Genomic DNA, 13,707 nt, shown 5'->3' on the forward strand with positions numbered 1-13,707 from the left:
TTTAAGAACTAATCAAGGAATACAGACTACAGACATACTAGCTGCCCTGAAGAACTGGAGTTATGTTTATATACAGATAATGTGGTGCTTCTCTTATAGAGCATATCAGACTGTTCAACTGTATGGAGAATAGGGTAGCTGTGATCAGAGATGCACTGTGTATTGACCAGTCCTGAAAGTACTTGACGCAGCAGTTCCGGTCAGTAAAACTGGGTGACTTCTCAGCAGCCTGCTGGGATTTCTTCTGGAATCCCCAGAGGTCACTTCTGCAGCAGAGATTTTTTTCTATGGCACTGCGATTCGATTGAGGATATTTTATCTGTTTTGCAAGGTTATAGAAAGCTCTGGCTAGATGATGTCTAACAGGATGGTGGTGTTTGCACCTCCCCGTTAGTAGGTGCTGACTCTGCTGCAAAAGTTAGTTGAATTCTGCTCACTCACTGCAGCAGATGGCATTTTACCCCACCAGGCTATGAGGGAAATGGAAGTGGATCTCTGCTAGACAGGATCTAGAGTGGGGATGGAGCAGTCCTGAGGGCTGAATCTAGGAGTAGCCCACACTGAGGAGACGGTAAGAGCTTAGCTTTGTGTCATTTTACTGTTGATTTCTGTATTAACAAAACCAAACAGGAGAGGCAGGTTGGCCTCTACACAGGTGAGGAGTGATTTAGGGCAGGTTGGAAGTTGTACCAGTTGACAAGCATTACATTATTTTCACCATCCCTCCTGCACTCTCTGTTCATCACCTCCTCGCCCCTCCTGTTCCCCCCTTCCTCCTCCCTCGTGGCTTACCTTCTACTTTACACACTTCCACCTGGTGCACCACCCCAGTGTCATTCTCCTTCTCTGCTGGCCACTCATACACGTACAAGTTAGTGTGAGACGAACCAGCATCCAGCACAATCCCGTACTGTGGATAAAACAAACCAGTTATCTCTGGACCAATGCACGGGACACTGTGAATAGTAGTCAGTGAGACCAGACAGTGGGACAAGAGCACTCTTCACTTACTGGGAGCACTAGTAAGTGTAGCTACAGCAGAGGTGGTGCTAGCCCACTGGGGGCCCTGAGCAGGAATATTCCACCCCCACAATACTGAAACAGGCAAGTTCTTATAATAAAAAGCAAATAGGGGACCCCCCTTGAGCTGCTCAGAGCCCTAAGCAATTGCTTAGTCTGCTTATGCCTAGTGCCAGGGTCAGTCAGCTTGTGTGTGTGTTTTTCAGCATGCTGTCCAGTTCCGCACAGACAGCTGGTTAGCAGACCTTGAGTACAGCCCACTCATTCAGCAGACTTTCATGTACTCATAAAGAAAGACCACGGGCACGGTTCAGTGACACAGGCACTTGGCCAGGTTTATTGCCAAGACACAGTTCTAGCGCCCTGTCTCGGTGGTTACCAGTAGACTAACACGAGTGCCCTATGGCAAGGAACAGTTCAGTCAGCAGCAGGAATTTCTGCTGTCCCCTTGGCCGAACAAAGAATTAAGGCAAAATACCCCGACACTTATAGGCTACGACAAACAAGAATACACCACCATATGTGTTTCATGACATTTGTTTGTTACCTCCCCTTGTTCCTGATATCTTGGACAAAACCTCCCCATTCATTATTCTGTCAAACCATCTTATCTTGTACTAGATGGGGATGGATCTGCACTAGCTGGAATATATTTATGTAAATATCTAGTGCCTTGTACACTAGCAACAACTTTGCCAAGGTCGTGTACTGGGCAGTGAACTTGTGAGCATCTGCTTTAATCCATGGCCTGACTTTGGTTCACAGCCTCTGGTTCAGGCCTCAGATCTTGCCCCAGGCCCAGTGCTCCAGGCTCTCTCTATGACAGCCGGCTCTGAGCTGCATGCACTGAGCATCAGTTGAGACACTGCTGGTATTGGGTGCCCCCAGGAACGGGGCAGATCACTGGCCTTCCTCGCAGTCCTGGCCTGTAAAGTTTCCACCAAAGGGAGCACAGGTGCTGACTCCATGGGTGCTCCAGGGCTGGAGCACCCATGGAGAAAAATTAGTCGGTGCTCAGCACCCACCAGGAGCCAGCTCCCCACCAGAGCCTCCCGTCTGTCTGCAGCCCCATCAATCAACTCCTCCCCCTCCCTCCAAGTGCCTCCTGACTGCTCCGATCAGCTGTTCTGGGGCATGCAGCAGGTGCTGGGGGGGAGGGGGCAGAACTGCGTGGGAAGGGGTGGGACAGGAGGTTGAGCACCCTGGGGGCCTGGAGGAAGCTGGCACCTGTGAAAGGGAGTACGAACTTGGAAGATATAGTGTCACAATGGAACTGACCGATGGGTTAGTACAGAGTCACCTATGAAAACCACCAGAAATGGGCTGGTTTTTACAGGGAAATTGGGAAGAGAAAATGCTTGAGGTTCAGGGAGATAACAGAGGGAATTAGCAAGACCCAAAAGATGTGGTGGGTGAAACACCTGAAAATTCAGGGGTGTCTTGGAGCTACCCAGGCCCCACCCAGTTATGCTGTTTCTCTTGTAATGGCCCCCCTCACAATACCTTAATATTCTTTGGGAGTGGCTTGTTCTGACTCACTGCTATCGCAACTAAGGCAATCGCAGCCAAAGCAAAGAGGAACCCGAGGATGAGCAGGGCCTTTCTAGGCCAGGATGTCCTTGGTTTGGTACCTGTGACTGGCAAAGAAGAGCGGATGTTAGGAACCATGCCAAGCACTTAGAGCAGCAGCCACAGCTATTGCAGGTGATGGGACAGTCAGCACTGTTCCTTCTCTCTGCCACAGCACAGGATATCTGACTGGCCTGCCCAGGGAGAGGCCATGGCAGGATCTGGCATGTACAGTTGAGAACGTGACTGCAAGGCCACATTGTTAGCTAAATGGGCTCGTTTCCCCCTGGAGCTGCCCAATTACCCCAAGGAGGCACGGGAGTCTAGAAGACGGCTTTAAGTTTTTATTGACCAGTCAGCTGAGTGGGCGCTCTCCTCGGCTAATGCCGGAGAGAGAGAGCCCCTTACAAGTGCGGAGCAAACCTTTTTATACCTAGCAACAAACAACTTAGCATGCATACCTTATACGTATATGCGGAAGGAACATTTCAAAAGGCCTTGTATGCAGATTGAGAGAGAGGCAAGGGAATGGATGTATAACAGGATGCGGTTTAACATTTGCTTGAACTCATCACTTCTTTCCACAGCACCCCCTTCCCCCCCCCACCCGCCCCGCACTCCACTCTGAGGCATATGTTAGACTGAAATAGCAGTGCCTGTCTGTCTCACCTAGGGTGGTTTGGCCGCCTTGTGTTATCACATAATCTTGCTGCACAGAAGGCTGCAGCGGGTGTTTTGCAGAAACAGTCAGGTTGCTCCTGATATAACAGCTGGGCCTATAGGCAAATAGTTGACCTTTTGCTCTAACATCATCAACCAAATGTGGATGATGATAAAATGCAGGGGCAGCAGCAACAGGCCCAGATAGCCCCTTCAAACCTGTTCTTCACAACATACATTAACACAAACTTGCAAGTAATTTAACACTACGCACAAAGATGGGCAATACAGAAAGTTGTGGTTCCCATGGCAACCACTACTTGGGCTCACTGTGAGCTGTATATGCAGCCTTCCTGGCACTGTACGGAGTGGGGGTCTCAACCGCCCCCCCACCCCAGTGCAGCCTCTTCTGAAATCAACCCTCACCCCAGCCCATGCCAGCTCCAGTCACTTCCCGCCCCCATCGTCACCTTCCCCTCATCCCTGTCACATCTCGGCTCCAGTCACCTTCCCCCTGCTCCACCCCACATCGTCACCATCCCCCCCCACAGCCCCATCCCAGCTCCACTCAGCTTCCCCCCCATCCCCCATCCCAGCTCCTCTCACCTTCCCCCCTACCCCCCATCCCAGCTCCAGTCACCTTCCCCCCCATCCCCCATCCCAGCTCCTCTCACCTTCCCCCCTACCCCCCATCCCAGCTCCAGTCACCTTCCCCCCCTCGCCCCATCCTGGCTCCAGGTCTCCTTCCCCCCAGACTCCATCGTCACCTCTCTCCCCGCCCCATCAAAGCTCCAGTCACCTTCCATCGTCACCTTCCCCCCTTAGCCCTCCAACAGCTTCAGTCACCCTCCCCTCCACCCAATCTCCCAGGCTGGATCCAGTCATTCCCTCCTCCGACTCCATCCGGGTTCCAGTTATCTTCCCCCATTCCCCTCTGTCCCATTTCCATGGCTGTGTCCAGTCACCTTCCTGTATCCCATTCCATCCCACCTTGTCTCCTTTGTAGGTGGACATAGAACAACATTAAATCAAAGTGAGCTCCTTTCTGCAGCTCCACCTGCACCCGTCTCCTCCTGCCCCCACCAGCCCCTTCTCCCCTCCCAGCCCTTTCTCCCCCTTGGAGTACCTCACTGAGGAGCATCCTGGCTCTGCCACCAGACCCCAGTTGAGTTGGTCCTGCTGGTGGCTTGTGTCGCTCTCCCAGAGGTGGCTATAGGCTCCTAGCAGCCCTCCTCTTGTGGGTGGAGCAGCCCCGGTGGAGGTAGACGCTGCTGGGCTTCCCCTCAGTAGCTGTTTCTCATTGTAGGGAAAAACTCGTTGCCACAGCTAGAAACAGCTGTACAGGAGAAGCCAGGATGCTCATGTGAGCAGCAAGTGTTCTGCTGACCCAGTCGGAGTTGCCCTGGGGCACCCTAGTCACTTAAATTCTTGAATACTGTGCGGTGCCCTGCAAACACCACTCAGCCCTGTACCGGTATGGGGCAGTGCTGCACCCACTGCTGCCCATGTGACTCAGGCACTCGGGCTTTCCCCAGAGTGTACAGTCGATTTGGGAACCCTAATGATACAGGTTGGTGTAAACTCATGACCCACGTCCACTCAGCAACCCCACAGTGCCGGAGATCTGCTCTTTCACCCTGCACTTCCAGCATAAGTGAAACAGCGTCATACGTGGTGACAGCCAGTACATCACTGCCCTCTCCCCAACGCAATGTTGGAATCCAGCCCAGCTGGACAGGCATCAAGCACCCCACCCCAGAGATTGGAGCCCAGCCCAGATGATCAGGCATCCCTGCCTTTGCTGCTAATTTTGGTCTCTGTTTTTGCAGGTCTCCTGCTGGCCCAGTTCAGTCATTGGGTCAGGTCCCAGAACAAAACAGGATCCAATGGCTTTCCTGGTTCCAAGTTAGTTATCAGCGAGAATTATGCTGGCAAGGCTGATGAGTGATTCTGCCACAAGGACCTCACTGCATTGAGAGAAATGAGCCAGGACAGAGATGTCACTGGCACGGGAACTGGTCAGGGAAAGCAGGAGAGCAGGACTGTTCCCCTCAGTGTATAGGCCAAGAACTCAGGGAAGATAAGAGAGCCCCGTCAAATATGAATACCTGAAATCCCTGATCAGCAGCGGAGCCTGCTCCGGGTGCAAGGCCCCCTGCTCAGCTCATAGCTACTTTCCCACTAAATATTGATGGAAAGACAAACAGGTCATGTCTCAAGCAAACCAGAAAACCAGCTGTAAACAAAGGCATCTTGCATGTGATACAGAAACAGTACGCTAGCGGCTCGGGAACAATGTTCCTGCACTTTCGAGTGTTATTGTCCTCACAAAAACAATGAGGAGATCTTGTGGCACCTTACAGACTAACACATTTATTTGGGCATAAGCTTTTGTGGGCTAAAACCCACTTCTTCAGATGCATGGAGTGAAAAATACAGTAAGCAGTATATTATATATATATATATATATATATATATATATCTCAGCACATGAAAAGATAGGAGTTGCCTTACCATGTGGAGGGTCAGTGCTAATGAGGCCAATGCAATCAAGGTGGCCGTTGCCCATTTCCAACAGTTGGCAAGAAGGGGTGAATATCAAGAGAGGGAAAATTACTTTTTGTAGTGACCCATCCACTCCTAGTCTCCTGAACTTAAAAAAGTCAGGACTACACCCCTGTAAAGAAATGTCCTGCTATGGGCCAACCTGGCTTAGTCTGCACCAGGACTTGCATTTAAGAGCAGTCTCAAGCCTTGGGCTTGTAGCAGGTGCTAACATGAAGGTGCAGAGGGAGGAGGAACTTCCCCATTACAAGCACCAGCATTTCCCAGACAATGACCCGAGAGGCTGTTCTAAGCCCCAAACTCAGCTACTATTTAAAAGAGGAGCTCTGCCAGTACTGAAAGAGACTTCACCTGAGTGGGTGGCAGGTACCTGGAATCAACCTCTGCTTCTGCAATTCAGCTCAACCACCCAATGACCCGATAGGGTATTGGGGGGAGGTATAGCGTGAACCTCTCTTCACTCACCATGAATTACAGGACCTTTGTGCAGAATATAACACACACAAAACTCTGATTAACATGGAATGCTTTCCTTCATGAGTCCACATTTAAGAGCTGATTTTTGCTCTTAGACCTGAATGCCAGTACCCAAAGCACAAGGGGCCACATCCTGGCTCATGCTATGGTCCCCGGGCACTGCTGTGGTGATGAACAGAGTCTGTAAAACTAGTGTAACCAGCCAAATGATGAGTCTCTAGTGTGCGGGAAACCTTGGAGGGTGAAGAGCAGGTGTAACTAGGTCTACATTTAATCGCTACAGCGGCATAGCGCTTCAATGAAGATACCGCTACACTGACGGGGAAGTTTCTCCCATCAGCGTAGTTAATCCACTTCCATGAGAGGCGGTAGCTATGTCAAGGGGAGAAGCCCTCCCGTTGCCGTAGTGCTGTCGACACCTGGAGTTAGGTCGGTATAACGATGTCATTCAGGAGTTTGGATTTCACACCCCTGAACAGCACAGTCAAACCGATGTAAGTTTGTAGTTAGACATGGCCTAGCTCTTTGCCACACTCCCTTGAAACCTCCAACATGGAGGAGGAGGGTATAGGCTGGAAGAGATGGAATAGCCCGAAGGGCTAAGGCATTTCAGCAGTCCTTGCTGGCTATTACCAGCGGGCTCAAATTAGGCTGATGCTCTGCTTAAAGTGAGGCTATTCTAACTTTTGGGGGTGCTGAAACAAGCCCTAGGCAGTCCCAGGATCGAGGGGATGTAAGAAAGGAGCACAACCATACAAGCGCCTCATGTTCGGGCCAGGTACTGCTCAGCCAAGGACTGGGCCAAAGACCCGTGTTTCAGTTCAGATGCCCTCCACTGGAAACTTGTCACACTAACAATTACCAGCACAACTCTGAACAAATATATCTGCTTTGGTAAGGCAGAAGAGATGCCACCCCTTTCTCTGAATGCTCACATCAAGTGGGCCCTGGCTATCAAGGGAGTCACAGCTAGAAATAATTAGTCACATTTTATTAAGAAAAACAGCACACCTAATTGTCAAGACAGGAAACCCATGGCAACCACACAATCTGGTGCCCATGAGTCTTGGGGTAATGCTAGGGAATGAGGAAGGCGTTCCTGTGAACCCTGCCTAGCAACTGGGAGTTCATGGAGCTCTTCACTAGCATATACAAGAGGAGCTGCTTATTGATGGCCCAGTGGATCCCTTGTTGTCCATTGGGCATCAATAGAAGGGTTGGGAGCTTATCAAGTGGCTTTCTTCTACAGGGTGGGAAGTACTTGTGGCTGCCTGTGCAGTTACTGTGGACTGCAGGATGTTATGTATTCTATGGAGTTCCTAACAGGGCCACCCGGGGGCGGGGGGCAAGTGGGGCAATTTGCCTCAGGCCCCGGGCCCCACAGGGGCCCCACGAGCCCTGGCTGAGAATCCCTTCCCTGGCTACTCATCCGGCAGCGGTCCGGGTCTTCGGCGGCATTTTGGCGGCGGGTCCTTCAGTGTTGCCAAAGATGCAGAGCGAGTGAAGGACCTGCCGCCACCGCAGACTCAGAGTGCCGCCCGGTGAGTACAAGCGCTGCAGTGGGTGGTGCCTTTTTTTATGTCCGCTCCCCCGCTTTGCCCCAGGCCCCCTGAATCCTCTGGGCGGCCCTGGTTCCTAAAGCCTATCTAATTAGGTGAGAAATATCTAAAGGCTGAGAACCCATTGACTGTGACCTGTCCAGAAAGGCAGCCAAGCAGACATGAAGCCTAGCAGCTTAGGAATGCTCCAGATTGCAAAGGGTTAGCTTCTATTACATTTCCAAAGCAATGAGTAGGGATTTACCTGCTCTGCTGCCACACTCATTGTGAGAACATGGGGAGTCAGTCTACGAAATTCCTCAGCAAGGAGTCATTGCAACAGCTCAGAGTCCATGGAGTTCCTGCAGCCTATCCACTGGCACAGCTAAGGCTGACGAAATGGACAGAGACATATGGAGCCTAATTCTGACCAGGTGTATATGGGTGAATACTGTAAGTCAATGGAGAGTACATCAAGTCTGGATTTGGCCCATTGAGTCTGCAAACATTTGCTGAGGTTCATGGTGTTCCACAGTGTATTGCCCGAGGTAGAGGAAGATGCCAGATGCTGAAAAATCAGTGCCTCTAATCCATTATGGGGATACACAGAGGGCATTCACATTATCCTCCTGTGACATACAGTGGGATACTGTAACTGCAAATTCTCTCTACAAACATCATATAACCTACCCAGTGTGTAGAACCTGCATCAACTTCTGAAGTGCCTCAGTCAAAACACACCAGGAACATGCCTTGCCTCAAACTCCCTGTGATCAAAACCTGCAGATTCCAAGTTCATAAATACACTCCATTCTCAAATGAACCAAACTCCTTCATTTATCAGCTCCCTCCGGAAGTCTGCTTCACCCCAGCTATAATCCCAAAACCTGTCCCCCTGACTCCATCTCTTCCTCTTCTTATTCATTCTTAATCTCTCTCTTTCTCTCATCTGCCTCCTTTCTTTCCTTCGAACATGCTGTCATCTCCCACGCCTCAAAAAAAGTCTTTGTGGGACCCCTCCTGACTTCCTGAATAGATTCTTCAGCAAAAATGGCCAGCAATGAAATAGTTAATTTAAAATTTAAGTCATCATTGTGTTTCAGAGTCAACACTTACAGAGCTGAATAGGACATTTCATACTCGCAGAACTATAGTCTCTGGCTCCCTGTAGATTCAAGATCACATCACTGAACTACTTTAATAGCTATTGTAGCAACTAAACCCCCAAACTATGAGTTATTACTATTTAGGAATTGCCCAGGTATCAAGGCCTTTTCTAAAAGACAGAACAGAGGGCTGAGAGAACAAAAATTCAAGATCTAGTGGCTAGATTTCTTCTATAAGTCTGAAGAAATTCAGTGTTGCTACAGCCTTTCGTAAGACAGTGAAGCTAAAAAATCTTGACTTCCCCTTTTTCCCTGTCTATGAATAAAATAATTAAAAATCCTATTAATTTAATATCAATGTTATATGTGCCAGATACAGTAGTAGAATGAGGAACTTTAAACTGGACCTTTCAGCAGCTAGCAGAGTGTTGATGGAGAAACTGCAACTTGAGCAAGCATAACTGCAAAATTGGCCAAGGGATGCACCAGAAAGGAGCCTGTGGAAATCAACTTGCAGTGATAAGTTGGTGTCCGGAGCAAGCCAGCCCAAGGTATTCCCAAACAGCTATGGCCTAACTTTTCTTATACAAGCTTGTGTGACAAAATGTGTGGCACAAAAAAGAGTCTAGAAATTTCTGGTCCCAGTTGCAAGAATTCAAAAGCTGATGTCTCTTCCCTGATTGGATGATGAGAGGACTACTGTCCTTCTGGTTGGACATTTGGAATCTTTGGAAGAAGTATGGATCACCATCTGATTGGTCCACGCCAGCACCTCCAAGAAAAGGAACCAACTTGGACCACCCAGCAGATATGGGATAAAATAGCCTGTCTCCTTCAGCACATCACTTCCTGAAAGCTGAAGAAGCTTGGAAGACAGTAGACTGAGGTCCTGGGCTGGCTACCTGGGAGTCCTTCTGGTGACATCAAGTACCAATCTCAGATAGGCGCCTGTAACTGGTCTCTTTCTATTTTCCAGCAGTTCAGGTTGTCCATCAGCTCGCTGGGAAAAGACTATAGTTATGTCCGTCTTTCGTTCCACCTGTGTTTGTAGTGTCAACTTCTGCTGTGAACAATAACTGAGATGAAAGCTGACTGCTGAGCAAAGAGCTGGCATTAAGTAACACACAGACTGTCTCTTGGCCTAAATCAGTCAGCTGACCATTTCCTGAAACAGAGTGCCTAATTAGTGAGGAAGTGGACACGCTTTGGTATTTTTTTTAGAGATTGCCACAGATTTACAGGTTTCAGAGTAACAGCCGTGTTAGTCTGTATCCGCAAAAAGAAGAACAGGAGTACTTGTGGCACCTTAGAGACTAACAAATTTATTAGAGCATAAGCTTTCGTGGACTACAGCCCACTTCTTCGGATGCATATAGAATGGAACATATATTGAGGAGATATATATACACACATACAGAGAGCATAAACAGGTGGGAGTTGTCTTACCAACTCTGAGAGGCCAATTAAGTAAGAGAAAAAAAAAAAAAAAAAAAAACTTCAAAAGTTTTTTTTTTCCTCTTAATTAATTGGCCTCTCAGAGTTGGTAAGACAACTCCCACCTGTTTATGCTCTCTGTATGTGTGTATATATATCTCCTCAATATATGTTCCATTCTATATGCATCCGAAGAAGTGGGCTGTAGTCCACGAAAGCTTATGCTCTAATAAATTTGTTAGTCTCTAAGGTGCCACAAGTACTCCTGTTCTTCTTTTCACAGATTTACAGTGTACATCCTTGTTTTGTGACAGGTTCCAGTCAAGATTTAGGGTGACCAGGTGTCTGGTTTTCGACCGGAACACCAGGTCAAAAAGGTACCCTGGCAGCTCCGGTCAGCACTGCTGATCGGGCCGTTAAAAGTCCAGTTAGTGGTGCCGTGGTGCTAAGATAGGCTAGTCCCTACCTATCCTGGCTGGCACCGTGCTGCGCTCCAGAAGCGGCCAGTAGGTCCAGCTCCTAGGTGTAGGTGTGTGTGTGTGGGGGGGGGGGGGGGGCACGGGGCTCCATGTGGGGCCCCCGTCCCGAGCACCTGTTCTGCACTCCCATTGGCCAGGGGAACCGGCCTTTGGGAGCGGGGGGAGGGGCGGTGCCTGCGGGCGAGAGCGGCGCATGGAGCCTCCTGCCCCTCCCCACACCTAGGACCCGGACCTGCTGGTTGCTTCCGTGGCGTATGCATTGTGGTGGCAGCCAGGACAGGCAGGCAGCCTGCCTTAGCCCTGCTGACCGGGAGCCCCCTGAGGTAAGCCCGAGCCCCAATGCCCTGGACCAATCCAGAGCCCCCACAAACCCAGAGCACCCTCCTGCACCCAAACCCCTCATCCCTATCCCCACCACAGAGCCTGCACCCCCAGCCTGAAGCCCTCATCATCCCTGCACCCCAACCCCCTGTCCCAGCCCAGAGCCTGCTCCCACACCCTGAACCCCTCATCCCCAGCCCCACTCCAGAGCCCTCACCCCCTCCTGCACCCCAACCCCCAGCAGGGCTGCCCAGAGGATTCAGGGGGCCTGGGGCAAAGTGGGGGAGCAGACATAAAAAAAGGCACCACCTGCTGCGGCTCTTGTACTCACTGGGCGGCGCTCCGAGTCTGCAGCGGCGGCGGGTCCTTCACTCGCTCCGCGTCTTCGGCAGCACTGAAGGACCCGCCCCCGAAATGCCGCCGAAGACCCAGAGCGACTGAAGGGCCCGCTGCCAAAGTGCCGCCAAAGACCTGGACTGCCACCGGGTGAGTAGCCAGGGAAGGGATTCTTGGCCAGGGCTCGCAAATTGCCCCACTTGCCCCACCTCTGGGCAGCCCTGACCCCCAGCCCACTGAAAGTGAGTGAGGGTGGGGGACAGCGATCCACCAAGGGAGGGGGAATGTAGCGAGCGGGGGGCAGGACCTCAGGGAAGGGGCAGGGCTAGGGTGTTTGGTTTGGGGCAACTAGAAAGTTTGCAACCCTATCAAGACTGCTGTAAAGTAGCTTTAAAACTGAACACGTTCCTGTTGCTAACTAGGATTATAAACATTACACTATAGACTGTCTACTACAGTTAATGGTTTCATACGGTCTTTAAGTTCTCAGAGTATATTGACATAAAATGAGACTGAGTGTGCAAACTTTTTGTACTGGACCCTGTCTATACCGAGACAAGGTGGGTGAGGTAATATCTTTGACTGGACCAACTTCTGTTGGCGAGAGAGACAAGAGCTCTGTGCAAGCTCGAAAGCTTGTCTCTCTCATCAACAGAAGTTGGTCCAGTCAAAGATATTACCTCACCCACCTGATCTCTCTAATATCCTGGGGCCAATATGGCTCCACCACTCAGTCTAGAGAATCTGTAAGAAATGTAGGAGTTTATTTTAGGTAGTTAGAAGTGTTAGTCAGACATTGGGCTAATATCATTCTGTGAGAAACACATTAAAAAGGACTGACTATTATAGATAAAGGGAAGGAGACCCTGGTGAATTGGCGTGTAAGTAACTGACCAAATTGCCTTGTAATTTAGTTTTGAATTGTTTTTCCTCAGCTGGAGTTAATAATAAGTTGGCACAAGTGAGGCCCTGTTCGAGGGACTCTTAGTCAAAAATCTAAACAAAGTCACCTTCCCAAGCTAGTAATTGAGTATAAAATGTTATTTTCTATTGTGATTGTGTGATTTCATTTTTTCTATTGTGAAAAAACGTGAATGCTTATAAGTCGACCAACTTTCTAGTCTGTTTGCACCAAATCATAGTCCACTACCATTTTTGTCTTCTTATATTCTTCTATACTATTAGTTGCTGTGGTTAAGGATAATCAATAAAACTTAATACAACTAAATTCAACTCTCAAGTCTTTCTTTAATTAAGCAATCAAAATTAAAAGAACCCTCTAGGATAAGTATAAAATTAAAGTGATCTTAAATTTGGTTAAGGAAATAGATCTGTGTTGTAAAGAAAGGCCTTGAGTAGCAAGTAGAAGGAAGGCCTTGAAAATAATGAGTTGCCAGGCCAGAAGGAATGAAGTAGGGAGGACATCTTGTTCAAAGAATAACTAATGAGGTAAGGGGAAGTTTCTCTAAAGAAGCCTCTGACTGATGGGGTGATTGTTGATTATTTTGTATAAGAGAAAAGGAGCCAGCATGGCCCTTCCCAAACCCACACACTAGTGTTAAAGCCTGTGTGAGCCCAGAGAAACTGTGGGGCAGCAAGGCAGGAGGAAAGGGGGGAGGGATAGCTCAGTGGTTTGAGCATTGGCCTGCTAAACCCAGGTTGTGAGCTCAATCCTTGAGAGGGGCATTTAGGGATCTGGGACAAAAATCTGTCTGGGAATTGGTCCTGCTCTGAGCAGGGGGCTGGACTACATGACCTCCTGAGGTCCCTTCCAACCATGATATTCTAAGGCCTTGGGGAGAAAGGTGGTTGTAAATCTTATCTGGATTAAGACTGGAAATAAGGTTGAACTGTCTCCAATTGGTTTTCATCTGAAGTCAGTACTCAGCCAAATGCAGTACATCTAGGAACTAAGATTGCAGGTTATTCCTACAGCGGAGGTTCTCAAACTGTGGTCCATGGATCACCAGTGGTCTGCGAGCTCCATTCAGGTGGTCCGCGGATAGTTCCCTCTCAGGTGCGCGCCTGGGCGGCTGCACACAAGAGAATGAAGGGCCACCCACGTAATTAGTGGAGCCACGCAGGCATGGCTCCACTAATTAGGTGCCTGGACCATGGGGAAGATGCACATGTAAAGTGAAGTGATGGCCGCGGGGGGGGGGGGGGAGGGGGGGGGGGAGGGGGGGGGGGGGGGGGCTAGGG

At 49.7% G+C, this 13,707-nt stretch overlaps 1 protein-coding gene across 4 annotated transcripts in view; it reads right to left on the reverse strand.

Moving 5' to 3' along the window:
* Nucleotides 1-13,707, reverse strand: part of ENTPD1 (ectonucleoside triphosphate diphosphohydrolase 1) — a 100,370-nt gene that overhangs the window by 16,570 nt on the left and 70,093 nt on the right. For 2 of the 4 annotated variants that reach the window (XM_034776009.1, XM_034776005.1), the window contains exons 2-3: nucleotides 2,524-2,657; nucleotides 793-910 (exon numbers count right to left, since the gene is read on the reverse strand). The exons of 1 other annotated variant lie outside the window; for it this stretch is intronic. Coding sequence is in view for 1 of the 3 variants with exons in the window: in XM_034776005.1 (XP_034631896.1) it covers nucleotides 793-910; nucleotides 2,524-2,657 (252 nt within the window). In the remaining 2 variants the exon portion in view is untranslated. The remainder of the gene's footprint in view (nucleotides 1-792; nucleotides 911-2,523; nucleotides 2,658-13,707) is intronic. One more of the 4 variants, XM_034776007.1, reaches the window with a different exon arrangement.

The sequence above is a fragment of the Trachemys scripta genome, chromosome 7 (genome assembly GCF_013100865.1).
Source record: "Trachemys scripta elegans isolate TJP31775 chromosome 7, CAS_Tse_1.0, whole genome shotgun sequence".
Lineage (NCBI taxonomy): Eukaryota > Metazoa > Chordata > Testudines > Emydidae > Trachemys > Trachemys scripta.